At 42.6% G+C, this 26,804-nt stretch overlaps 1 protein-coding gene across 1 annotated transcript in view; it reads left to right on the top strand.

Moving 5' to 3' along the window:
• The window catches only part of ireb2 (iron-responsive element binding protein 2), a 55,736-nt gene that overhangs the window by 3,841 nt on the left and 25,091 nt on the right, over window positions 1-26,804 (top strand). Inside the window, exons 2-7 of the mRNA XM_080216139.1 lie at window positions 9,292-9,384; window positions 10,651-10,816; window positions 14,927-15,064; window positions 18,608-18,829; window positions 20,183-20,252; window positions 22,107-22,290. Coding sequence (XP_080072265.1) covers window positions 9,292-9,384; window positions 10,651-10,816; window positions 14,927-15,064; window positions 18,608-18,829; window positions 20,183-20,252; window positions 22,107-22,290 — 873 coding nt within the window. The remainder of the gene's footprint in view (window positions 1-9,291; window positions 9,385-10,650; window positions 10,817-14,926; window positions 15,065-18,607; window positions 18,830-20,182; window positions 20,253-22,106; window positions 22,291-26,804) is intronic.

Below are 26,804 nucleotides of genomic sequence, written 5' to 3'. Positions count from 1 at the left end.
TAAACTTTGCACTTTGCAGTGGAAATTAATGGTTCAGTAGGGCAGATAAGGGTGTAAGTCGTATTTAAGAGTCTCAAAGAAAGAAACTGGGCAAACACAAAATGAAATTAAAATTGTCAGAAGGAATTGAAAGCAAAATTGTTGACTGCATTTTAAATAACATGCATTATTTTTCATCCTATTTGCCATTAGTAGTTACTGAGAATACAGAGCACAGGAACAGATCATACAGCCCACCGAGCCTATGCTGGTGTTTATATCTTTGTGAATCTTCTCCCATTTTATCCATGTTATCTCCGCCTTTCAGCAAACTTTTTTATTCCCTTGCCAAGTAAATGAGAGAGAGTGTATAACACAGGAACAGCCAGACAGCCCAATAGGGACTTTAAAAGAGCAGTAAGTTAGTGATTACAGAGAAGGAAATATAACGGTCATTTTAAAATCAAAAGACACCAGTTGAGTTGGGAATTCAACTGTGTTTTGTGCTCCGAGGTCTCAGACAGTGCTGTCGAACAGTGCACTTAAGTAGCTGTGTGCTGAAGAGCTTTTCTTCTCCAGTGTTGATCACTTATGGATTTAGAGCCTAACTTTTGGAATCTAGCAATTCTTGGGAAGTAAATTACCGCAATGTCGGAGTCATTAGCAATCCCTGCATTTATAGCCGGTCCTGGTTCCTCTTGAGAAAGTGGTACCGTCCTTGTGGTGTAAATGCACCCGTGGTGCAATTTGGCAGGGAGTTTCAGGTTTTGACACAGCAATGATGACACGATGTTTCAAGTTGGTGTGTGTGGCTTGGAGAGAAATTACGGTGTTCTCGTGCGCCCACTCCCTCACACGTGTAGATGGTTGCAGGTTTCGGATGTTTACAAGTTTATTTATTAATGTCACAAGTGGGCTTACAGTAACACTTCAATGAAGTTACTGTGAAAATCTCCTAGTGCTAGTGAAGAAGCCTTGCCGAGTTGCTGCAGTGCATCTTGTGATCTTTTGACCAGCTTCATCCTGGAAGGTGTCAGACTTCGTGCTTGCTGTGGTAGCTGCAGGCATGGGAATCAGCCGGGCAAGTGAAGCTTATTTCAATTAATCCGGACCCTGGAATGTGTGTGAGCATAAAGCTCGGTTTTGTATGTCACCTCTTGCTAACACCATTCACTGATGTTTGAATGATCTTCTGAGGACTGCTTTGACCTTCTCTCTCCACGTGAGTCACTGCCTACAGGGGATGGGCACAGAAAATATTGGTCAGACGTGAGTGCACAAAGTGGGTATTTAAATATAAGGATAGTGTCAGATATAAATGATACTGATCTTGCAAAAAGCTAAAATGTTTTGCTGTGTTAGTACATGCACGACCAAGGAGAAAACTGCCATATGTCAAAAACACCATGACTGATCATTGCAGAAAATATCAGGACCGCTTGATCGGTTGGGCAACAACTGTGGAGGAGAACAAAGAAGAAAATTACAGCATAGGAACAGGCCCTTTGGCCCTCCAAGCCTGCACCGACCATGCTGTCCGACTGAACTAAAACCCCAAAAAAGCAGTTAGCATTTCTGAAATGGTTCCTCTTACATTGGTGCTGCCTGACCCACCGAGTGTTTCTAGCATTTGATTTGAATTTATTCATCTCCAACATTTTGCTATTGGTTCCAAACCAGCAAAACAAAACAAGTTAATTGTTTTTCATGTTGCCAATTCTATTAACTTTGCCTTTCAGAAAGCATTTGTTGGGGTGGGTTTGTGAGGGATTCCTGGCTGAGTTGAAGGTCCTTGAATTAAAATAGAGCAGGTTCATTGACCTGTTCTCAATGACTCGACAAGAAAAACAACAAAGGGAATGGCCCCCACTAATCGTTCTGATTGGATTGCTGTGACTCTGAGCACTGAATTGGTCCAGAGTTCAGTCCCGGGATCGCTCCTGTTTTGATTCTACTTTTTAAGTAGCTTTGTGAAGCAATGGAATAGAGTGCGGGGAAGTAAACAGTTCAGAACAAAGAAATAATATTTGACCTACCAGAGAGTGGTTTGATGAATTGTGGATGGTGTTTAATAGTGAGAAATGCAACTGTATGTAATGCAACCACAAAAGTAACGGGTATCATTAAATAACAAAGCCAATTTAAGTATTGGATGTATGACAGTGTATGGCAAACAGAATTGAAATGGATTGTATAGTCCTAAGCTATGTGCATCATGCTAAGAGCATGCCGAGTCCTGTTAATTAGCCATCATTCTACTTAAAAGGATTCAGAGGAGAATTAAGATGATTTTCAGTTTTATTTCTCTGATAAAGGAGATTTAATTACATTAGAAAAATGGTAAAAGGGAAGCTGTGCAAAAAGTATGGGGGTAAGGAAGGCCACATCTGAATCATAGTGATTACAGCCCATTGTGTTGAACTGGCTGCCTACACGAGCTGCTCAGCTAGTTCCTTCCTTGCCTTTCCCCTGTCTCCCTGCAAATATTTTCTCTTTAGATAATCATCCAATTCCCTTTTGAAAGGCATGACGGAATCTGCCTCCACAGCGTTCTCAGGCACTGAATTCCACATCTAAACCACTTGGTACATCATAGGAATTTTTCTCATCTGACCATTGCTTTTTATGCCAATTGCATTAAATCAGCATTCTCTGATTCTTGATCCTGACACTAATGGGAACAGTTTCTTCCGAACTATCCTGTCCAGATCCTTCATTGATTTGAACACCTCTATCAAATCTCCGAAGAGAATAGTGCTGCTTTTTAAAGATTTATTTATGGGATGAGAGTGGCTGGGTCAGCAATTATTGCCCATTCCCTAATTGCCCCCACGAAGGTGGTGAGCTGCCTTGTTGAATTGCTGCCTTCCCTGCGGTGTAGGTACACACATAGTGCTGTTAGGGATGGAATTCCAGGATTTTGATGCAGCGACAATGTAGGAATGACATATTTCCAGGTCAGGATGGTGAGTGGCTTCCCCATGTGTCTGCTGCTCACTTCCTCCTAGATGGTAGTGGAGGAGCTGCATTCACCCAGACTTCTTCTGAAGATGCATGTCCTTGGAACCATGCTTGCAAATCTCTTCACCCTCTCAAATGCTTTCTGCTGGCTGAGGGAAGATCTTGCCTGATTATTCCCTTGTTGAAGATGGTGTGTGTTGAGATGTTTGCACTGTTAGCACTGTGATTGAACGTGGTGGTGGTTGCTTTTCTTGTTGTTTCCTCCTCCTCCTCCTCCTACCCCACCCCCACCCCTAATCTGATCCCAGATCCACTGTCAAATAGTCTCCTAACATTGACAGCTTTGGGTCCTTCCAAATGTCAGTGGAATAAAATGTGTTAGCAAGAACGTTAGGAATAATGTAAAGTATTCAAAATACTTGTATTAGGAAGAGGAACTTCTTCTTTATCCCTCCAAGGGATGTGGGCTTCACTGGCTTGGCCAGCATTTATCATTCATCCCTAGTTGCCCTTGAGTAGATGGTGGCGAGCTGCCGCCTTGAACTACTGCAGTCGCTGTGGTGTAGGTACATTCACAGTGCTGTTTGGAAGGAATTCCAAGATTTTAACCCAGTGATAATGAAAAAAGGGTGATACTTTTCAAAGTCAGGATGGTGTTTGGCTTGGAGGAGAGCTTCCAGTTTCCATGTATCTGCTGCTCTTGTCATAGATGGAGGTGGTCGTTGATTTGGAAGATGCCGTCTAAGGAAATTTGGAGAAATTTGAAATGGAACATGAGGATTTTTTTAAAAACTTGGGTATTTTGGGTCCACATTTCTTTGCATATTTTTTGCTTTTATAGAATTACTTGGCTACACAGAAGGAAAAAAAGTGGCAGGTTCACGTGTACATCTGTTTGATAAATTCCATTTTATGGAATTACTAGTATGATGAATGATTTTGAAGTTCTTAACTGTACAATTGAATTAAATTTACCCCAGCTGAGAAGGATGTGGATTTGTGAAGAGGACTGAGTTTTGAGTGAGGGACACCATTAGCAGCGGAGTTGTGTGTGTGCTGATTGCTCTATCTGTGCTCTTGTTTGCCAGCAATGTGATTTGTACAAATTAGTCATCGGAGCATGCTGTTTCTCCGTGAGCCGCTGGTGAAATTACTTATCCGTCGTGGTTTCTGATTTTGGAAGCAACACTGATTTTTTTGACCCATGCTCCTGTTAACCTGCAGAACTCCGAAATGTCATTGGTTCAGACACTTGCAGCCAGTCTTTGCGCCAACCTCCCCAGCCAGCAGAAAGAAGAATATAATGGGAGATTAAAAGTTATTTTGCCGTGAAGAAAACATTTGGAAAATTACGCAGACCGGAACTGCCTTCAAGTGTCAGCTGTGCTCAGTGGGAATGTGCTCACCTTAGCTGGGCAGATGGCAGATTCAAATCTCACTGCAGCAACTCGAGATTACAATCTTCGATCGTTGCTTCAGCGTGTCTCCAAAATAGTGTTCAGCTGCAAGGAGACTAAAACAGACTACCTGTTAAATAACGTCCAGTGGGATCTTGCTGAGCTTAAATTGTCTACTGCCTGCCCTGCAGTAAACAATGACAATCCTGGCTTGGAAACAGTAGTTTTGAGGATGTGAAAGGCTATATCTAAATGCACACCTTTCCTGTTAAATATAAAAACAGAACTGAAGAGAGGTACAAAAGCAAAATTGATGTTTTGAGAGTTTTACTCCTTTGGGTTACAATTTGGTTTCTTGTGAGATGTCAGGAGCTTTGTTGCTGAGTTTGTAAAAGTGCTGATAACTTTCAAAACTGACCAGCTTGCAGAAAAGATGTATTTTAGTTGTGCAACTATTAAAAATATTCAAAGTTGTGAAGCATTTAAGTAGGTTGAGTTAAACTATGTGACGTTTCTTGAACTTAACAGAAATGCAACAGCTTAAAACCAGTATTTGAAATTCTAAGTTATTGGGATTTAGAATAGAATCACTACAGTGCAGAAGAGGCTATTCAGCCCATCGAGTCTGCACTGAGTCTGACAGAGTACTGTACCCAGACCCTTTCCCCTGCCCTACCTCTGTAACCCTATACATTTAGCACGGCTAATCCACCTTCGGGCTGTGGAGGAAACCAGAGCACCCAGAGAAAACCCATGCAGACACGGGGAGAACATACAAATTGTACACAGTCACTAAGGCTGGAATTAAACCTGAGTCATGAGCTGTGAGACAACAGTGCTAACCACAGTGCCACCGAGGCATCTTTTCTACCCCAACTGTTCTTTTTAACATATATCGGGACTCTTAGTTACTCTGAATTTTATCTTATACAACAGTTACACCATGTGAAGTTTTGCAAGTGCAGATTATGAGGGTGGGCCATCAGACTAATGTCGAGAATGGGTTCAACCACATCATGGTGGAAGAAGTACAAACACGTTTACAGGAAGCATTGTCGCCAGAAACCTTAAAAACGTAGAATTGACATGAGCTGGCCATTTCACTGAAACATTCTCCCATAACCGAGTTATGAAGGATTTGAGGAACTAACATTTCTGCTTTAGTTGCAATTTATTTACTAGTCAAACCAGAAAATGTTTTTCTCTTTGTTATTTTCAATTTCATTCACTAGCCGGTGCCCATTGACTCTGCTCAGAACTGATATCCTTCAGGTATACGCAGAAACTTTCAATTCAATTACTGCGTTTTCAAATGTTTCCAGAAATGTGTCTCATTCCTTTCAACTGCTTAGAAGGTGGTATCTGAAGTAGACTGTAAAACCTTCCCTTATGTCATTAGGGCGCCTCTACATGTAAAATAAAACAAGTATTTTGTAAACTTGGACAAAGGTTCAAGGATTTGTTCAAGGTCCAAAGGTTCAAGGTCTGCAGAAGGATCTAGATAGGCTGGGCGAATGGGCCAGGAAATGGCAAATGGAATTTAATGTTGGCAAGTGCGAGGTGGTCCACTTTGGTAGGAATAATGGTAGGAAGGACTATTACTTACGGGGCGAAAAACTGCAGCAGGCGACGGTGCAGAGGGACCTCGGGGTCCTTGTGCATGAGTCGCAAAAACCCAGCTTGCAGGTGCAGCAGGTGGTCAGGAAGGCGAATGGGATGCTGGCCTTCATAGCGAGGGGGATTGAATATAAAAGTAGGGAGGTCTTGCTGCAGCTGTATAGGGCATTGGTGAGGCCGCAGCTGGAGTACTGTGCGCAGTTTTGGGCGCCGCACCTGCGCAAGGATATTTTGGCCCTGGAGGGAGTGCAGAGGAGGTTTACTAGGCTGATACCGGAGTTGAGGGGATTGAGCTATGAGGAGAGGCTGAATAAACTAGGCTTGTACTCGTTAGAGTTTAGAAGAATGAGGGGAGATCTCATTGAGACGTATAAGATGATGAATGGGATGGATAGGATAGAGGTGGAAAGACTCTTCCCGCTCAAAAAAGACAGTAGGACTAGGGGGCACAGCCTCAAGATAAAGGGGAGGCGGTTTAGAACGGAGTTGAGGAGGAACTTCTTCACTCAAAGGGTGGTGAATCTCTGGAATTCTCTGCCCGTTGAAGTGGTGGAGGCTGCCTCGCTAAATATTTTTAAGAAGCGGGTTGATGGGTTCTTGATAAGAGAGGGAATTAAGTGTTATGGGGAGAGGGCGGGAAAGTGGAACTGAGCCACAACAGATCAGCCATGATCTTATTGAATGGCGGGGCAGGCTCGAAGGGCTAGATGGCCTACTCCTGCTCCTATTTCTTATGTTCTTATGTTCTTCTTATGATTTTATACAGTGCAGAAGGAGGCTACTTGGCCCATTGAGTCTACACTGACACCAATCCCACCTAGGCCCTATCCCCACACATTTACCTCACTAATCCCTCCGACCTATGCATCTCGGGACTTCAAGGGGGAATTAGCATGGCCAGTGCACCTAACCTGCACATCTTTGAACTGTGGGAAGAAACTAGAGCACTTGGAGCAAACCCACGCAGATACAGGGAGAAGGTGCAAACTCCACACAGACAGTGACCCAAGCTGGGAATCAAACCTGGGTCCCTGGTGCTGTGAGGCAGCAGTGCTAACCATTGTGCCACCGTGTCGCCCTCTTAGAGTTTCTTCCATAATGCCCAAGTATATATATCATCTTTGTTAATTTTAATCAGAATTTGGTAATTTTTAAACATTTACAAAAATAATTAATTTGAAATATGAGCAGTAAAATCCAAATGTTATCAACAATAACCGGGCATTCTCTCTTCCACCTTCATCCATCAGGATAAAAGTACAAAAGTCTGAGATCACGTACCAACAGGAAAGCTTCTTCCCTACTGCCTTCAGACTTTTGAACAGATTTACCTTATATTAAGCTCATCTTTCTTTACACTCTCGCTATGACTGGAACACTATGCTCTGCACCCTCTCCTTCTCCTTTGTGTACTTTATAAACAGTATGCTTTGTCAGTATAACGCGCAAGAAACAATACTTTGATTGTATCCCAATACATGTGACAATAATAAATCAAAATCCACAGATAAATTTGATCTGAGTTTAAATGGACAGCCTTAATATGCAGCAATGTTTAAGCAATCTGTACATATAGCAAGATCCACTGTATGCAGCCCATTATTGTTCCACTAGATCTGACCTGGGTTCCCACGTCATTTATTTTATCATGTTTCTTGCTGTTTTGTCTCACTCCACTTAGTTATGCCCTGACTAACATTTGTTTCAGTGTCGCCAGCAAAAGCAGGTGAAGTGATCACTCACCCCTCAGTCATTTGGGGAAAGTTGCTGCATTGCAAAGTAGCTGCCCTATCTACTGATGTGGTAGCTGTCTCATTTATGAAGAGCTTTAAATTTCCAAGAGACATGATATAGTGCAACATAAACGCATTTTCAAGGTTCACACCAAATTCTCCGACATTCTCCCCGAGTAACTTAATTCTCTAGACGCAGAAGTTAATTCACTAGACACAAAGGTGTCTGTCGTTTAATCTGAGTCTCTCTCTCTCTCGTTTCTAAGGCAACCTCTCAAAAACCCAAAGTGTCAGCAGCAGATGGCTGAAAATTCCCGGCCATCCTTTTCAATACACGATTACAAAAAGAAAGAAACACGATCCTCTTCAGACCATGTGCTTCCTCCATGACTTACATGAGAAGCAGGTTAAAGCAGCCAAAAAACAGAGGGGGCCCCAAGCAGGAATTGGATTTTATAGTGTCCTTTGTGTATGCTGTCTACAATACGCCCTTCCGAGTTCTCTGTAGTTGGATTTGCATCACTTAGCCATCTAGCAAAGGCTTTCGTTACTTTGCCATGCAAGATTCTATTCAGGTTTGTTGGCACTGGCATGATGTATTCTTGTAGACAAAGTGAGACAGCACAACTTACAACCATACTTACTTGGAACGGATGCACCATCTACCTGAATTGATGAAAATAGCACAGGCACGGTAGCACAAGAGAAATCCAGTTGGATGTTGAAAGCAATTGAAACTGATCAGCCTCTCTGAGGCAAGTTCCTGAGGCCACAGCAGGGGTCCAGGGTTACCATTGACCTTTTTAACACTGCAGTGGTGGTGAGACCCCTCAGAGTTTGCTCCAACCAGCACCCAATTCAACGAAAAGCAGATTGGACACAAGACACTAATTGCCAAGGCAAATGTTAATTCTTTCACTGGGAAGCCTTCAGTTCGAACACTGTATGTGATAATATCATTGAAGCAGCTCCGTGCTTCTCAGTTCTTTCGGACCACTAACTCCAAAGAGGTGGGGAAGTTTCATGGTCAGATAACACACTTTAAAAGGGCAGCTAATGGTCTGTAAACGGGTAGCAAACACAATCTCTGAACAGGGGGGCTGGCGCGCTCTGTGAACAGGGGGGCAGTTTTGTTCTGCATGGTGTCAAGCTTCTCGAGTCTTGTTGGAGTTGCACTCATCACACTCTTGATAGTGCCTTGTAGATGGTGGGCAGGCTTTGGAAAGTCAGGAAGTGAGTTACTTGCCACAGAATTCCTAGTATCTGGTCCAGTTAAGTTTCTGGTCAAGGCTGACCTTCAGGATGTTGGTAGTAGAGGACTTAGCATTGTTAATGCCACTGAATGTCCAGGAAACATGGTTAGTTTCCCTGTCTTTGGAGATGGTCATTGCCTGTCAATTATGTGGTGCTAATATTAGTTACCACTTAGCAGCCCGATAGTCAGTTTGTTATGCATCAGCTCTTTGTACCTCACTTTTGTTAATGACCAGAGTAAACAAGTGTTGTAATGCTTTAAAGATTGGTAGATTTTTAAGTCTAACTTTAAACCTACTGCTGCAAGATGCATAATATGTGCTAAAACTTTCTTCCCCCTTTACTTTTAGAACATCCCTTTCATTATTTAATTGAGCCATTAACCGAAGATTCTCCAGACAAGAAATACTTCAATGTCCCCAAACTCAATGAGCCAAGATATGGTAAGATATTTGCAAATATATTTTGGAGCGTTATACCGTGTGTGTTTAAGAGTATTACTTCCATATGAGAGGGCAGGTAGGGCAAGATTAAACTTGCTGTGTCTCCTATCAATTACTTGAAAATGCTTCACGAAACTTTAGGATAAAACCTTGTTACGAGTTGTCAGTGATTTGGGGCATTTTTTTTACTTGCTCTGTTCTGTTTGACATCTCTGTCGCAATGTTGACTGACATGGTGATTTGTGAGAGGCTGGAAGCTGCGTCTTTTCACTCCCGTTGTTTTTACATTCTAAAACACAGTTCTCCCATCGTCAGTTGTATTTGTAGATTGAATGGTCAATTCCCGAGATCAACATGACTATGTGGAGTTTGTGTGTTCTCCCTGTGTCTGCATGAGTTTCCTCCCTCAATCCAAAGATGTGTAGGTTAGGTGGATTAGCCATGCTAAATTGCCCCTTAGTGATGTGTAGAGTAGATGGATTAGCTGTGGTAAATGTGTGGGGTTATATGGATAGGGTGAGGGAGAGGACCTGGGTAAGATATTCTGTCTGAGAAAAGGCCATTGTAGGGACTCTATGATTCCAAAACATTAATTTTATCCAACCAACATTTCTTCAGTTTTGCACAGTTTTCCACAGAATTAACTAGAAAATGCCTTTTAATTGTGATTTTATACACATGTCCAATTTAATTACAAGAGGAGTTTAGCAATGAAGTATAAGTACTTGGATCCTCAAACACAGGTGGGAATCCAGCCGGGGACAGTGAGGAGACAGCCCGGCCATCCCATGACCAACTTGGTGAAGCGGTGTCTGAAAGATGGTACGGTGATATAAAGAGTTACAATTTCAATTGTCCTGGATTTTCCTTGTTCACTCACTGCTCTTTAGGATGTTACCTCAGGTTGTATCTTGCTTTTATGTTTTGTATTTGCAGACAAAGCAGACAGGAGGTCACTGGAGCGGAACGAGATTACATAAAGACCAATTCTAAATGAAACCTCTACTCCTAGGACTGTCTTTGCAGTGCTCTCGCTCTTCCTCCACTGACTCTGCTCTCGAACATATTGTGAATCTATCTTGGAATTTCTGGGATTTGAGCGACTTGTCATTACACCTAAAAACTGATTTATAACTTTGCTGTGAGGCAGCAGTGCTAACCACTGCACTACTGTGCCGCCCCATTAAAGCAGTTTAATTTTAAAAGCACAGTCTTGTTTGAATTCATCGAAGGATAGTTTGAAATTACTCTTTGTTTCTCCAATAGTGGAACTGCCATACTCTATCCGTGTGCTGCTGGAAGCTGCTGTTCGAAATTGTGATGGGCTCCATATTAAAAAGGAAGATGCTCTTACCATCCTAGATTGGAAAAACCAACAAAACCAAGCTGATGTTCCCTTCTGGCCAGCCCGCGTCCTCCTCCAGGATTTCACGTGAGTCAGATAACTGGGTAGAAAATTGAGTTGTGTTCAACTGTCATTTAAATATACTTATGAGACAGGGAAATATTTTATTTAAATAATCCCACACCCTGGTCGTAACTTACCAGTGGATATTTTGTTGTCCACATATTCAGATTACAACGTAAGTTTTTTAAAAGCTTTATCTGCTTCTCTCTTGGTTGTATATACAAAATATTTTCCCCTTAAACTCAAGTGCCCACATTTGTAATGGGGGATCCTTCTGTAAACTTATCACGCTGCAGTTGCATCCTCCTGCCAGTAGTGATGCCATTGTGTCTCAGTTTTGTATCCCCCTATTCTCAAACTCATGCTTGCAGGTAAATTCCAATGTTCTCTAAGTCATTGTAGTTTCCAAAACATGCTCACTTTCTATTTATTTATAAACTAATTATAAATCAAAATGTATTTGTAAGGATAATAAGATCTGAGATTTTGAAGTGGAGTTGAATTGCTCTTTTGACCTTTGTTCAATAAATCCATGTGCCCTGCTTTATATGAAGATGTCATGATGTGGATATGCGGCGTTGGACTGGGGTAAACACAGTAAAATGTCTGACAACACCAGGTTTAAGTCCAACCGATTTATTTGATAGTAAACTCACTAGCTTTCGAGGTTACCCCCTTCGTCATTCGCCTGACGAAGGGGGTAACCTCGAAAGCTAGTGAGTTTACTATCAAATAAATCAGTTGGACTTAAACCTGGTGTTGTCAGACTTTTTACTGTTTTATATGAAGATTACATTTGCTCTTATCTTCCTGTATACAAGGTCAAGTGAGGCTGACTAATATCTTATAAGACTGTGGTTAGCACCACTGCCTCACAGTGCCAGGGACCCACCTGGGTTCGATTCCAGCCTTGGGTGTGTCGAGTTTGCGTGTTCTGTCTGTGTTGGTTCCCCCTCACACTCCAAATATGTGCAGGCTAGGTGGATTGGCTGTGCTAAATTGCCCCTTAGTGTCCCAAGATGTGTAGGTTAGAGGGATTAGCAGGGCAAAAGCAGGGTTAAGGGAATGGGTTGGAATGTGGGCCTGGGTAAGATGATCTATCGGAGAGTCAGTGCAGATTCAGTGGGCCGAATGGCTTCCTTTTGCGTCGTAGGGTTCTATGAAAATACATTAAAATTTAAACTACACATTCTTTGAACCTAGGTTCTTTTTGATAATTTGCTTCTAGTATGTAGCTGTTTAGTGGAGACTGGATTATGTTGTGATTATTGTCTCCTTGCATCAATCCAGAATGGGCACTTGGACTGTTTACCAGATGGAGTCTCAGAGTTAAAGTTTTAATACTCAACTTTGTATAATTTAAAAGGAGAGCTGTATTTATCCTAACTATGGCCTCTCTTTTGTTGAAACATATTTATCTTTGAAAATAATTCTCTTTTTATCTTGTGTCCTACCCTTATTTAAAACCTTTCCATCAATTTGGTTGTCCCTGCTCCAATTGTGCTTGGTTTCCTCTGCAGCCTTCCGCCTCCTCCCTTAATCCTTCCTTTCCACCCACTTGGGAAGTTACTGTGTGGCTGGAGAGATTTAAAAAAAAATTGGTCAGTCACTTCAGTTATTCCTTGTGCACAGTGGGGCCTGAGGGGAGAGGTTGACCTTCTGCAGAATGTGGTTGCTGCAGAGTTTCTAAAAGAATGTGCTAGAAGTTAGTGAAGTGGTTAAAAATAGATGAATGAAGTGAGCTGAGAATGCAGAAAATTTGAAGGTTTTGAAGTGTTTTAGCTTTGTACAGTTGATGTTACGTTAAAGGCACTCCGAGTATCTAGTACTGCTGCAATGAATTATCTCCAGTTATGGTGTCAGTGAAAAATTAAAGGGCCTGGCGTGGAATTATACAAACCCACTGGCAGTCCAAGTGCAGTTAGTGACGGAAGCTAGCTAGTCTGTCTTCACTATTAATGGAAACAAAATATGGTTCATAATATTTGTTCTGCATTCGAGTTGCTCCTTGTGACAGCTACTCATATTTTGTTCCTCATTGTTCACTGCTCCCTCCAGTGACTGATATCGTGAAACATTTGTGCTATCAGGATCAGGCGCACAATGATCTTGCCTGTCATGTTGCTTCCTGTCTTGCTCCCACTGTTGTGAATGACTTTCCCATTCACAGATGCTTAGGCACGTAAATCTTAATTCCAGTTGGTCAGTATCCTAAAGTACTTAATATCTTCTGACCAAGATCTCCAGTCACAAACCATCCTGACTTGGGACTTAAGTCACTATTTCTTCTTCATCTCTTGGTCAAAGTCCTGAAACCCAGCACCACTGTGAATTACTACAAGGACTATAACTGTTCACAGGAAAAGCCTATCACCACGAGCTGGGGTAACCAAGGTAGATAGTGAATAAGTCTTATCACCCATACCCTCAGATTGTGCTCAAAAATTACTTTATTTTATTCATTCATGGGATGTAGTTGTCACTGGCTGGGTTAGCACCTATTGTTCATCCCTGAGGACCATTTAAGAGTTAATCACATTGCTGTGAATCTGGAATCACGTGTAGGAATAAGTAAGGAAGGCAGATTAGACATTACTGAACCCGATGGGTTTTACGACAATTGACAATGGTTTTGAGGTCATCATTAGACTTTTAATTCCAGATTTTTATTGAGTTCATATCCCACCATCTGCCATGGTGGGATTCAAACATGGATCTTCAGAGAATTACCCTGGGTCCCTGGATTACTAGTCCAGCGACAAAACCACTACACCTTCATGACCTCCACTGCAGAACAGATTTTACCACACCAAATATAAAAAAAGCACTTTTAAAACTTGTAATGTTAAGAATCCTTCAGTTTATTCTTCCAAAGGTCATGCTGCCAAAGTGCAACACTTTGTGCTCTAATATAGTGACAATTTATATTGTTCCTGGGCTGGTAATCCAGAGACCTAGAACAGGATCTGAGGACCAGGGTTCAAATCCCACCAAGGCAGATGATGAAATTTGTATTCAATAAAAATCTGGAATTAAGAATCTACTGGTGACCATGAAACCATTGTCAATTGTTGTAAAAACCCTCTGGCTCTCTCATGTGCTTTGGGGAAGGGAACCTGACGCCCTTACCTGGTTTGGCCTACATGTGACCCCAGAGCCACAGCGAAATGGTTGACTCAAAAGTCTTCTGAAATGAAGGGCAGTTAGAGACAGGCAGAAGATGCTGGCCCAGCCAGCCACTCTTCTGTCCCATAAAATGAATAAACGTTTTTAAAAAACACTAAAAAAAAGACTTGAATTTACAGCCTGTGAAGGATTTTTGACACTTAAGAGCCACTGATGTAATAGGAAATTGGCAGCCAATTTGTGCATAGCAAGCTCCTACCAACAGCCGTGTGATAATGGCAAGACCTATTTTAGTGGTTGATTGAGGATTAAATATTGACCAGGCCACAATGGTCGATATTGAGTAGAATTGATTTATTATTGTCACATATTTTGGGATACAGTGAAAAGTATTGTTTCTTGTGCACTATACAGTCGGAGCATAGTGTTAATAGAGTATATAGGGGAGAAGGAAAGGAGAGGGTGCAGAATATAGTGTTGCTGTTACTAATAGAATGAGGGAAGAAATCAGCTTAATATGTGATAGGACCATTCAAAAGTCTGATGGCAGCAGGGAAGAAGCTGTTTTAAGTTGGTTGGTGCATGTTTTCAAACTATTGTATCTTTCTTCCGACGGAAGAAGCTGGAAGAGATTAAGAACATAACATAAGAAATAGGAGCAGGAGTAGGCCATCTAGCCCTTCGAGCCTTCTCCGCCATTCAATAAGATCATGGCTGATCTGAAGTGGATCAGTTCCACTTTCCCGCTTTCTCCTCATAACCCTTAATTCCCTTGTCTGTCAAAAACCTGTCTACCCATGACTTAAATATATTTAGCGAGGTAGCCTCCACCACTTCAACGGGCAGAGAATTCCAGAGATTCACCACTCTTTGAGTGAAGAAGTTCCTCCTCAACTCCGATCTAAACTGCCCCACCCCCCCCCCCTTATCATATATACACAATTGCTTCGTTAAGATGCAGGAAACTGTTTGTTGTTTCTTACTATCTGTCTGTTTAATTTCTTTCAGTGGCATTCCTGCAGTGGTGGATTTTGCAGCCATGAGGGAGGCGGTGAAGAAACTTGGAGGGGACCCGAGCAAAGTCAATCCAGTCTGTCCAACTGATCTGATTGTTGACCATTCCGTGCAGTTTGATTACAGTAAAAGGCAAGGAAACTAAACATGAGTAAGAGTTGCTTACAACAGCTGGAATTTTACACTGCTCTATCAGTTTTTCCATCAACAATTTGTCTGTATATTCACTTCGAACAACAGGCATTAACATAGTAAAACTTCCCAGAAGCATTATTTAGCCAAAATTGACACTGCCTTGCATAAAAACACAAGCTTTAGTGAGGAGCTGCAGGAAACCAGTATCAGTAGAGAAATGGTTTTGGGGAAATTAATGGGATTGAAGGCGGTTAAATCTCCAGGGCCTGATGATCTTCATCCCAGAGTACTTAAAGAAGTGGCCCTAGAAATCTGTTGGTGGTCATTTTCCAAAATTCTTTGGGCTCTGGAACAGTCCCTATAGATTGGAGGGTAGCTAATGTAATCCCGCAATTTAAAAAATATTTTTAAGACGCGGGTTGATGGGTTTTTGATAAGAGAGGGGATTAAGGGTTATGGGGAATGTGGAACTGAGCCACGACAGATCAGCCATGATCTTATTGAATGGCGGGGCAGGCTCGAAGGGCTAGATGGCCTACTCCTGCTCCTATTTCTTATGTTCTTATGTTCTTAAAAGGAGGTAGGGAGAAAACAGAGAACTTTAGACCTGTGAGTGAGCCTAACATCGGTAACAGGGAAATTGCTGGAGTCCATCATTAAGGATTTTGTAGCACAGCATTTGGAAAGCAATGGTATAACCAGGCAAAGTCAGCGTGGGTTTACAAAAGCGAAATCACACTTGACAAATCTACTGGAATTCTTTTGAGGATGTAACTGATGATCAGGGAGAACCGACCGATGTGTTTCATTTAGACTTTCAGAAGGCTTTTGACAAGGTTCCACATAGCAGATTACTATATAAAGTGAAAACACATGGGATTGTAGGTAGTGTCTTGATATGGATAGAAAGCTGTTTAGTTGACAGGGAGCAAAGAGTTGGAATATATGGATCTTCTTCCGATTGACAGGCAGTGACTAGTAGGGTTTTGCAGGGACCTGTGCTAGAACCCCAACTATTCACATTATATATTAATGATTTGGAGTAGGGAACTAAATATATTATCTCAAAATTTGTCGATAATTATAAGTTGGGTGGGAGAATGAGCTGTGAGGCAGATGCAGAAATGCTTCAGTGAGTTTTGGACAGGAGTGTGTGGGCATATGCATGGCTGATGCAGTATAATGTGCATAAATGTGAGATTATCTACTTCAGTAGCAAAAATAAGAAGGCAGATTATTATTTGAATTGCGAGAAATGGATATTCAGTAAGACCTTGGTGTCTGTGCATCAGTCGCTGAAAGTAAGCACGCAGGTACAGCAGGCAGTAAATGGTATGTTAGCCTTCATAGTGAACGGATTTGAGTCTAGGGATGTTTTACTGTAGTTATATGGGACATTGGTGAGGCCACATCTGGAGTATTGTATGCAGTTTTGGCATCCTTATCTGAGGAAGGATGTTCTTGCTATAGAGGGAGTACAGTGATTTCTGGTTCCCAGCCTGATTCCAGGGATAGCAGGATTATCGTATGAAGTGAGATACAATTGATTAGGATTATATTCTTTGGGGTTTAGAAGAGTGAGAGGAGATCTCAGAGAATCTTATAAAATTCTAACAGGATTAGACAGGGTAGATTCAGAAAGAATGTACCCACTGGTGGGGGAGTCCAGAACTAGGGGTCATAGTTTGAGGATAAGGGATAAGCTCCTCAGGACTGAGATGAGGAAAAATTTCTTCACCCAGAGGGTGGTGAATCTGTGACATTCACAATTACAGAAAGTAGTTGAGGCCAAAACAGTGTCCAATTTCAAGTAGAAATTAGATTTCGTTCTTGGGGCTAAAGGAATCAAGGGCTGTGAGGAGAAGGTGGGATCAAGGTATTGAATTTGATGATCAGCCATGATTGAAATGAATGGCGGAGCAGACTGGAAGGGCTGAATGGCCTCCTTCTTCTAAGAACTAGGAGTGGGAGTAGGCAATTTAATCCCTCAATTCTGCTCTGCCATTCACTGCGATCTTGGCTGGTCTCATCTCCATCTTCCTGCCAGTCCCCAGAATCCTTCATCCTGCATTTAATTAAAAACCTATCCACTCCTCAAATTTATTTAGTGTTCCTGCATCCACTGCACTTTGGGGTAGAGCATTCCACAGATTTATGACCCTTTGAAGAATTCCTCATTTCCATTTTAAATCTGCCACCCCTTAGCCTAAAATAAGAGCCTGTCATTCTAGAATATCCAGCAAGAGGAAACATCCTTTCTACTTTTGTCCTAACAATCCCCGTTAACATCTTATAAGGAGATATTAAAGCACATGACCAGAAATGAAATTAAAGGGTAAGTTTTAAGGAATGTTTGAGAGGAGAGAAAGCGACAGATGGTTTAGGGAGTGAATCCCAGAGCTTGGGCGTTTGAAGGCCCCGAGTACAAATGGTGGAGTGACAAATATCAGGGGTACTGGTGAGGCCAGAGCTGGAGGAGTGCAGACATCTCAGAGACTGGCAGGAGTTACTGACATCAGGAGGGGCCAGGTCACAAAGGGGTTTGGAAACAAGGATGAGAACTTGGAAGTCAAAGCATTGCTTAATCTGGAACCAGTAACGTTCAAAGAGAATATGATCATCACTTGGGCGGTGCAAAAATTGGAGAGCATTGGGGGAAGCAACGAAATTTGGGGAAAGGGACTAACGGAATAGCAGGCACGGGTACAATGGGTCGAATAACCCCCATTCATGCTAGGAGGATATCACAATTGTATTCTGCTGCAACATAGGTTTTCAAATTGAAATTTCTAGACTGAGACTCCTCAGAAAATAAAAGAGGGTTATCCAATTCTGGACTTTCTTGGAACTTATTGACTCGTATATTAATTTCTGTTGGAATATACAAACAAAACAGTGCAGTAACAGGTAATGTTTTAACTTAATACTTAGTGTTGCTGTCCAAAAGTAAAATGCTAGATGCTTATTAAATCCATAATGTCATAGAGCACTGATAGAGGCTGATCAGCCCATTGTGTCTATGATGGTTCTTTGTAAGGGCAGTGCCACACCCCCAGACCCCTATTCTTTTCTCATAGCCCTGCAGATATCTCCTTTATAGCTACAGCAGGAATAGCATACAGACCGTTCCTGTACAAAGTGTGAAAGCTATCGTTGGAAACTGTTAACCTGCTGAAATAATGAATTGCATGTTCATTGGTTCTGTAAATTAATTTGTAGAATTAAAGCAGTATGAATATTCTCCTCTTGCTGTCCAAGCTGTTGGGCAGATTTTTGATCTATGAGAAAGGATTACGATGGGGGGGCGTGGAGGCAGTAAAGTGGAGTTAAGAATTCAGTCAGATCAACGATGATCTTATTTGAATGGCAAAGCAGACTCAAGATAACCTGCACCTGCTTCTATTTCTTAACATTCTTATAAAATTGATGAATTGAAGAATAATTTGCAAATTCAGCTTTAACAGTATTTGCTTTTGCTAAGTCCTCAATTTGAGTGGGGTCCATAATTGTACTTTTTTCCACCCTCTTTTATTTGCGCAGTGCCATTCAAAATGCTCCGAATCCCGGTGGAGGTGATGGCTCTGGATCAGCTCCTCGACTGTCCAATGCCAAGCTGCTACCCAAAGCCTCGCCTTGTCGGCGTTCCAGCGGCTGTTTGAGTCAGTGCAGCAGTGAGGCGGGCTCCACATCCTCAGGAAAACGCAGCACGGAGATCGAGAACACACCGTTGCTTTGTCCATTCCACCTGCAACCTGTAGCTGGGTAAGATTGGCCTTTCCTTCAGGATGTCGGTAGTTTCTAGTATGTTGTCAGGCAATATCAGAAAGAAACTCGACTGGAGATGGTTTGTCGCAGCGAGCTGTTTGTCTTGGCTGGTGGAGATGGCGGGGTGGGACTGCAGGCAAAGTCAGAGACAGATGTGGATGAAAATATTTCTTACCTATCTCTCTTTTAACTAAATTACACATAAAAACACAATGCTGGAAAAACTCAGCACATTTGACAGCATCTGTGGAGAGAGAAACAGAATTAACATTGAGTCCATTTGACTTCAGAGTGTTTTCTGTTTTCATTTCCAGGTTTCTGGCAATTAGCTAATAATCCACTGGATAAAAGTAAATTACTGTGGATACTGAAATCTGAAACCAAAGGAGAAAATGCAGGAAAATCTCAGCAGGTCTGGCAGCATCTGTAAGGAGAGAAAAAAGCTGACATTTCGAGTCCAGATGACCCTTTGTCAAAGCTTTTTATTTTCTTTGTCCTTTCCGGAAGGGTAGGAGGTTTTATTTCAGTCGGGCAGCATGGTGGATGCAGACTTGGAGGGCCGAAGGGCCTGTTCCTGTGCTATAATTTTCTTTGTTCTTTGCCCTTTGCTCTTTGACAAAGGGTCATCTCTTTTCTCTCCTTATAGATTTTCCAGCATTTTCTCTTTTGGTTTCAGCTAATAATCCACGTTGTGCATCATTCTGTCAGTTTACCCATGGCTAAGGTTTTAAAATACAACAGAATTTGAAAGCTACATTAAGGGTGGCACAATGGCTCAGTGGTTAGCACTGCTGCCTCTCAGCGCCAGGGACCAGGGTTCGATTCAGCCTCGGGTCACTGTGTGGAGTTTCCACGTTTTCCTCATTACAGCTTGGGTTTCCTCCGGGTGCTCCGGTTTCCTCCTACAGTCCTAAGATGTGTAGGTTGACTGTATTGGTCATGCTAAAATGCCACTTGGTGTCCCAGGATCTGTGGATTAGGGGGATTAATGGGGTAAATTTATTTTTTTTTAGTGTCACAAGTAGGCTTACACTGCAATGAAGTTAACTGTGAAAAACCCCTAGTCGCCACATTCCAGCGCCTGCTCGGATACACAGAGAGAATTTAACATGGCCAGTGCATTTAAGCAGCACATCTTTTGGACTGTGGGAGGAAACTGGAACACTCGGAGGAAACCCATGCTCACATGGGAGGGAACATGCAGACTCCACACATACGTGGTATTACAAGGATAGGGTCTGTGTAGGATGCTTTGTTGGAGAGTTGGTGCAAACTCAATGGGTTGAATGATCTCCTGCACTGTAAGGGTTCGTTGATTCACTGTGGGCTTTTTTTCCCAATTATCTGTAGACCAGAAACATTATTAAGGAACCAAGAAATTGAATTCAACAGAAATAAAGAGCGGCTACAGTTTTTTAAGGTACTTCTGTCTGTATATTAGAAAGTTTGCATTTCTGGTATTGTAAGTTAATTTGTCCATACTTACCATGGAAGCTCCATATAAATTTACTGCTCCCATCAAACCTGAATTAGGAAACTTTGTAGCATTATTACTTTCCACAAGTTTGCAGTTTTCGTTCTAAATCTCCATCTTCTGAATAGGCAAGTGGAAGACTATAACGTCATTGTGAGCTTCATGTTGTCTAAAAGTTAGCCTAGGAGCAGTCAGCCAGCTGGGCTGTGGGAGGATTAAGCTGCTGGGTAAGAGACAGAGGTGCAGTAGAGAGAATGTGAGCTTTTGGCACCAATCCACAATCAAAATGGAACCCAGTGCTTATTTTGGGGTGGAGTAAAGCAGCAAACACAGAACGCCAACAGAAGATAATGAAGCCTACACCCAACTGACCGAGACCCATGTGCAGCCCTTATCAGCTTAGTAAAGTGCTAATCTAATGGTTGCAACAAATTTTTAAAGCAGCCTGAATTCCTTTTTAGTATCAGCTCACTCTGAAAGAAAGATCTTTCACTTGTATCATAATTTTTATGTCCTAAAGACATCCCACAATGCTTTGACGTGGTTGCCATCATGTGAGAAAACAGGACAGTTAATTTCTGCGCAGCAAAGTCCCACAAGGTGAATAATCTGTGGTTTGTTTTGTTGTTGGTCGGGGTGTGGGCTGAATGTTGGCCAAGACATTGGGAGAGCTCTCAGCCCATTTTCCAGTATTGCTCTGTGATCTTTTCCATGACCTGATGGAACAAACAGTTTGCTAGCTGACCTGATGGAAAGCACTTCAGACAATGTAGCACTCCTGCAGTTATTTGAGATGCTCTCATTCAATGTAGATTTTCTTTCATTTTGTTCTGAAATATTAAGCAAGCCCTTTAAATGTTTACAATACGCCATGGTGCATTTAGACATCCGCCCTAACTTAATTCAGTTATGACTCAAGAGCTGGTAGCATTCCTCTTCCTGGTCTGAAGGTTGTGTGTTAAAGTCCCACATCTGAGCCTTTAGCACAGGGATTTGTAGTACTTAAGGAATGCAGCATTGTCCGAGGTGCTGTAAATTGTTAAAACCGCCCCCCTCCTGCTCATTGACACGGGTGTAAAATGTACCATGGTACTGTTTCAAGAGGCAGGTGGAAATTATCCTCTGTGTCTTGACTAATATTTTATCTCTCAACCACCATCCTCTTCATCAACAAAATGACCTGGTTGTTATCACTTGTTTGTGGGAGCTTGTGTACATATTGGCTGCATCACAATAGTGGCTACATTGCAAAAGTATTTAGTCATAAAGCGCTTTGGAGTAGCCTGGGGCTATGAAAGGTGTTATATAAATGCAAGTCATTTTATATTAGTTCCAGACACTTGTCCTAACATGCTATAATGCTTCCTGGTATATAGAGTGAAGATGGGCTGAATGGCCCAATTCTGCTCCTATATCTTATGGAAAAGGATCCCACATGGGAGGTCAGCCTCTGTGTTTTGTCTATTGGCACTGCCTTAACTATTGGCAGTTTCTGAAATTCTATGTTTGTTTCCTTAGGGTCTGTTGTGTAAGAGCTAGAACGTGTTGACATAGAGCTGCATTTTCACCTCCTAAGCAGGCAGTGACAGTAGTTTGTAATAAATTCATTATTTTAGATGGCAAGTGAGGTAAAATCTGTAAAGGCAGAGTCACGCTCTAATTTGAGGCAAATCAAAGTAGAGAACGTGAAAATGACGGTTAAAAATAATATTGACAACTGTTCCACAACACAATGGATTGATTTTTAAATGTATATTTTTCCCACTGTTTTCTCCCCCTCCCCATTCTTTTTTAATGCAGTGGGCTTCCAAAGTATTTCAGAATGTGATCGTGGTGCCTCCAGGAAGTGGAATCGTGCACCAAGTAAACCTAGAATACCTGTCCCGCGTAGTGTTTGACCTAAGAGACGTTTTATTCCCTGACAGTGTGGTAGGCACGGATTCTCATACGACAATGGTGAATGGTCTTGGAATTCTAGGGTGGGGTAAGTGTGCAGTTGATTTCACTTATTACTCTTTCACTGCTTACAGTGTTTATTTATTCATGTCACATTACATTACATTAACACTGCAATGAAGTTGCTGTGAAAATCCTCTAGTTGCCACACTCTGGCGCCTGTTTGGGTACACTGAGGGAGAATTTATCATGGCCAATGCACCGAACCAGCACATCTTTGGACTGTGGGAGGAAACCGGAACACCTGGAGGAAACCCACGCAGACATGAGAAGAATACGCAAGCTCCACATAGACACTGGCCTAAGGCTGGATTTGAACCTGGGTCCCTGGCGCTGTGAGGCAGCAAGGCTAATCACTGTGCCACCCTGTGTGACGGTGACGAAGCTTCTCCTAAACTTTGGCAACACTTACGAGTTTAGTTATTTGCATTTTTTAAAATTCATTTGCTTAAAATTTGTTTTCGGAAGAGATTATCAGTGGTTCCACAAGGTTGGAATGAATTATTGGATGGCTTCGTAAAGTGTGTTTGCTGAATGTTGTTGTTGAAACATGAACTCAATGAAAACCTGGTTTGAAGGCTGGATGTGAAGGAGCCAAACCAATCATGTTCATCTATAATGTTGTCTTTATGCACTTGCTGAGCCTCACCTCTTCTGACTTCTTCAGTGTCAATGTTCGAGAAACAAAAACAGAATAAAGAGGAAGGCATGTTAATGCATACTAATTGTGTTTAATTGTATGCACGTGTTTGACATTAACTGAGGGTTCACTTGAACCATAGAAGCTGTACAGTGTGGAAAGAGGCCATTTGGCCCATCGAGTCTGCACCAAATTTCTAAAGGAGCCTCCCACCCACATATCTACCATGACTGGTCCCTCCTAACCTACACATCTTCAGAAACTTGGGGAGCAATTTATCTTGACCAATCCACCTAACCTGCCCATCTTTGGATTGTGGGAAGAAACTGGCGCACGATAAGGAAACCCACACAGACATGGGGAGAATGTGCAAACTCCACACAGTGACCCAAGCTGGGAATTGAACCCAAGTCCTGGCGTTTTGAGGCAGCAGTGCCGGTCCTTGTGTTTCTGTATATTGGAGCAGAGTGAGCAGCAGTAATTAGGTTTGGACGCGCATGTTGGGTGGCAGAGTGGTTAGCACTGCTGCCTCACAGCACCAGGGGCCCAGGTTCAATTCCCGGTTTGGGTTACTATCTGTGTGGAGTCTGCACATTCTCCCTGTTTCTGCATGGGTTTCCTCTGGGTGCCCGGTTTCCCCCCACAGTCCAAAAATGTGCGGGTTAGGTTGATTGGCCATGATAAATTGTCCCTTAGTGTCAGGGATATTGGCAGGGTAAATGTGTGGTGTTAACGGGATTAGGGCCTTGGTGGGATTGTGGTCAGTACAGACTCTATGAGGATGTGTCTAGGGCGGTGGATAGAGGAGAGCCGGTGGATGTGGTCTTTCTTGATTTTCAGAAGGCGTTTGACAAGGTACCTCACAAGAGGTTATTGCAGAAGGTTAGGGGGCATGGAGTTGGGGGTAGGGTGTTAGCGTGGATAGAGGATTGGTTGACAAATAGGAGGCAGAGAGTGGGGGTCAATGGGTGCTATTCAGATTGGCGGTTGGTGACTAGTGGAGTGCCCCAGGGGTCGGTGCTGGGGCCTCAGCTATTTACCATTTATATAGATGATCTGGAGGAGGGAACCGAGTGTATGGTGTCGAAATTTGCTGATGACACCAAGATTGGTGGAACAGCAAATTGTGCGGAGGGTGTGGAGAGTCTGCAGAAGGATCTAGATAGGATGGGCGAATGGGCCAGGAACTGGCAAATGGAATTTAATGTTGGCAAGTGCGAGGTGGTCCACTTTGGTAGGAATAATGGTAGGAAGGACTATTACTTACGTGGCGAAAAACTGCAGCAGGCGATGGTGCAGAGTGACCTCGGGGTCCTTGTGCATGAGTCGCAAAAACCCAGCCTGCAGGTGCAGCAGGTGGTCAGGAAGGCAAATGGGATGCTGGCCTTCATAGCGAGGGGGATTGAATATAAAAGTAGGGAGGTCTTGCTGTGGCTGTATAGGGCATTGGTGAGGCTGCAGCTGGAGTACTGTGTGCAGTTTTGGGCACCGTACTTACGCAAGGATATTTTGGCCTTGGAGGGAGTGCAGAGGAGGTTTACTAGGCTGATGCCGGAGTTGAGGGGGTTGAGCTATGAGGAGAGGCTGAATAAACTAGGCTTGTACTCGTTGGAGTTTAGAAGAATGAGGGGAGATCTCATTGAGACATATAAGATGATGAATGGGATGGATAGGACAGAGGTGGAGAGACTCTTCCCGCTCAGAAAGGACAGTAGGACTAGGGGGCACAGCCTCAAGATAAAGGGGGGGGCGGTTTAGAACGGAGTTGAGGAGGAACTTCTTCACTCAAAGGGTGGTGAATCTCTGGAATTCTCTGCCCGTTGAAGTGGTGGAGGCTACCTCGCTAAATATTTTTAAGATGCGGGTTGATGGGTCTTTGATAAGAGAGGGGATTAGGGGTTATGGGGAGAGGGCGGGAATGTGGAACTGAGCCACGACAGATCAGCCATGATCTTATTGAATGGCGGGGCAGGCTCGAAGGGCTAGATGGCCTACTTCTGCTCCTATTTCTTATGTTCTTACAACTCAATGGGCTAAAAGGCCGCCTTCTGTACTGTAGGGATTCGATGATGAGTATCTCTGTAAATAGAAGGGTATAAGATTGGGCTCCGATTTTATTCTTCGTCACCTAACTTCATGGAGTCATGAAACCTCTTCAGTTGTTCAGTGATTTTTATACGATGGTCTGTGAGATAATGGAGTAAGCTGGGTGAAGTATTGAACAGGCACATTGCTGAACCAATCAGGGAAGATAAACGTTTTCACGTTGCCAATCACACCGATGGCAGAATTTCATGCAAGTCTTTTAAGAGGACGCCGATTAATCTTGCATTCAGAAATATAAATATGTAGCAAGTTTATGGTCTGATTTAGATAACGTTGGGTGAGGTGGAGACTCCATGATTACAAACTCACTTGAAAAGGGGATGTTTCACTCCTAATTGAGAACCACTGTAATAGCCAATTCAAATCCATTGCATATCTGTATAGATTTGAGCAGTTGACTCTTCCAGCAAGTGTTGGTTCAGACAATCAACTGTTCCCAGTGGCTATTCCACGCACAGTACAGGGAATAACTTTCTTGTACAGTAAGTAGTCTCACAACACCAGGTTAAAGTCCAACAGGTTGATTTGGTAGCACAAGCTTTCGGAGCTTTGCCCCTTCATTAGGTGACTCACCTGATGAAGGAGCAATGCTCCAAAAGCTTGTGCTACCAAATCAACCTGTTGGACTTTAACCTGGTGTTGTGAGACCACTTACTGTGCCCACTCCAGTCCAACACCGGTAACTCCACTTCTTGTATGAGAGAAAAGACAGGCTGCTTTAAAAGTTTTACCCATGAAATCTTGTTCACAGTTACCCGAAACAAAATTAGAGAGATCGTAAACTTTGCTACTGAGGGAAAAGGATTGGCGGAGCAGTTTAGTTGCTCAGCTGGAAATCATAGGACCCCTACAGAGCAGAAGGAGGTCATTCAGCCCATCAAGTCTGCACTGACAATAGTTCCACCTAGGCCCTATTCCCGTAGCCCCACATATTTAAGCTGCCAATCCCCCTTGAACTAAGGGACGATTTAGATGGCCAATCCACCTAACCTACACACCTTTGGAGCGTGGGAGGAAACTGGAGCCCCTGGAAGAAACCCACGCAGATACGTGCAGGCTCCAAATAGTCAGTCACCCAAGGCTGGAATTGAACCTGGATCCCTGGCGTTCTGAGGCGACAGTGCTAACCACGGTGCCACCCTTTTCTATTCCTGTATTCCTGGTTATGTGTGTGCCCGAAAGGCTGTATTTTCTATCTATCCATCCCTAATTGCCCTGAGAAGAAGACAACAAATCTTCTTATTGAACTTGTGCAATTCTGTGGTAATATTGTTAACCATTGTGGTATTTGATATGGAATTCCAAAGTTTTGTCCTAGGGATAATCTGTAATTAGTTGATTTTGGCATTCATGTTTAATGTGCTAAGCATTTTGGCACCACCACTGTATTTTCACTTAAGTGAGCGGTGGAAATATTTTAAAACTTTGACATGCAAAAGAAATGTTTTAGATGAGTTTATGACCAGACCCAGTATTCTTAACCAATAAATAGAATTTTAAAAAAAAATGCAACATGCTATTCATTCAAAGGTACTTAAGTCAAAGCATCGGACAACACAGTCTTTGTAGTTTAAGCACCTGAAACAAGCCACATCTGTTGTTCCTACACATTTGGCCTGTACAGTCAATTAAAAAAAAGTGTATGTTATTATCTAAGAGCTGGGCGGAAAATGAATTCCTGCCAGCCTATCACATGGAATGTTTACTGGATGTGAGCTATGCTGTTAATAGATGCTAAATTCGCGCACGCTGCAATTATTTCCGAAAACCTTTTTGCAAAGTGCTGACTCAATCTC

The sequence above is a fragment of the Carcharhinus amblyrhynchos genome, chromosome 32 (assembly GCF_965287045.1).
Source record: "Carcharhinus amblyrhynchos chromosome 32, sCarAmb.v2.hapA, whole genome shotgun sequence".
NCBI lineage: Eukaryota > Metazoa > Chordata > Chondrichthyes > Carcharhiniformes > Carcharhinidae > Carcharhinus > Carcharhinus amblyrhynchos.
The sequence above is the reverse complement of the archived record's forward strand: the minus strand, read 5'-3'. Positions and strand labels throughout refer to the sequence as shown.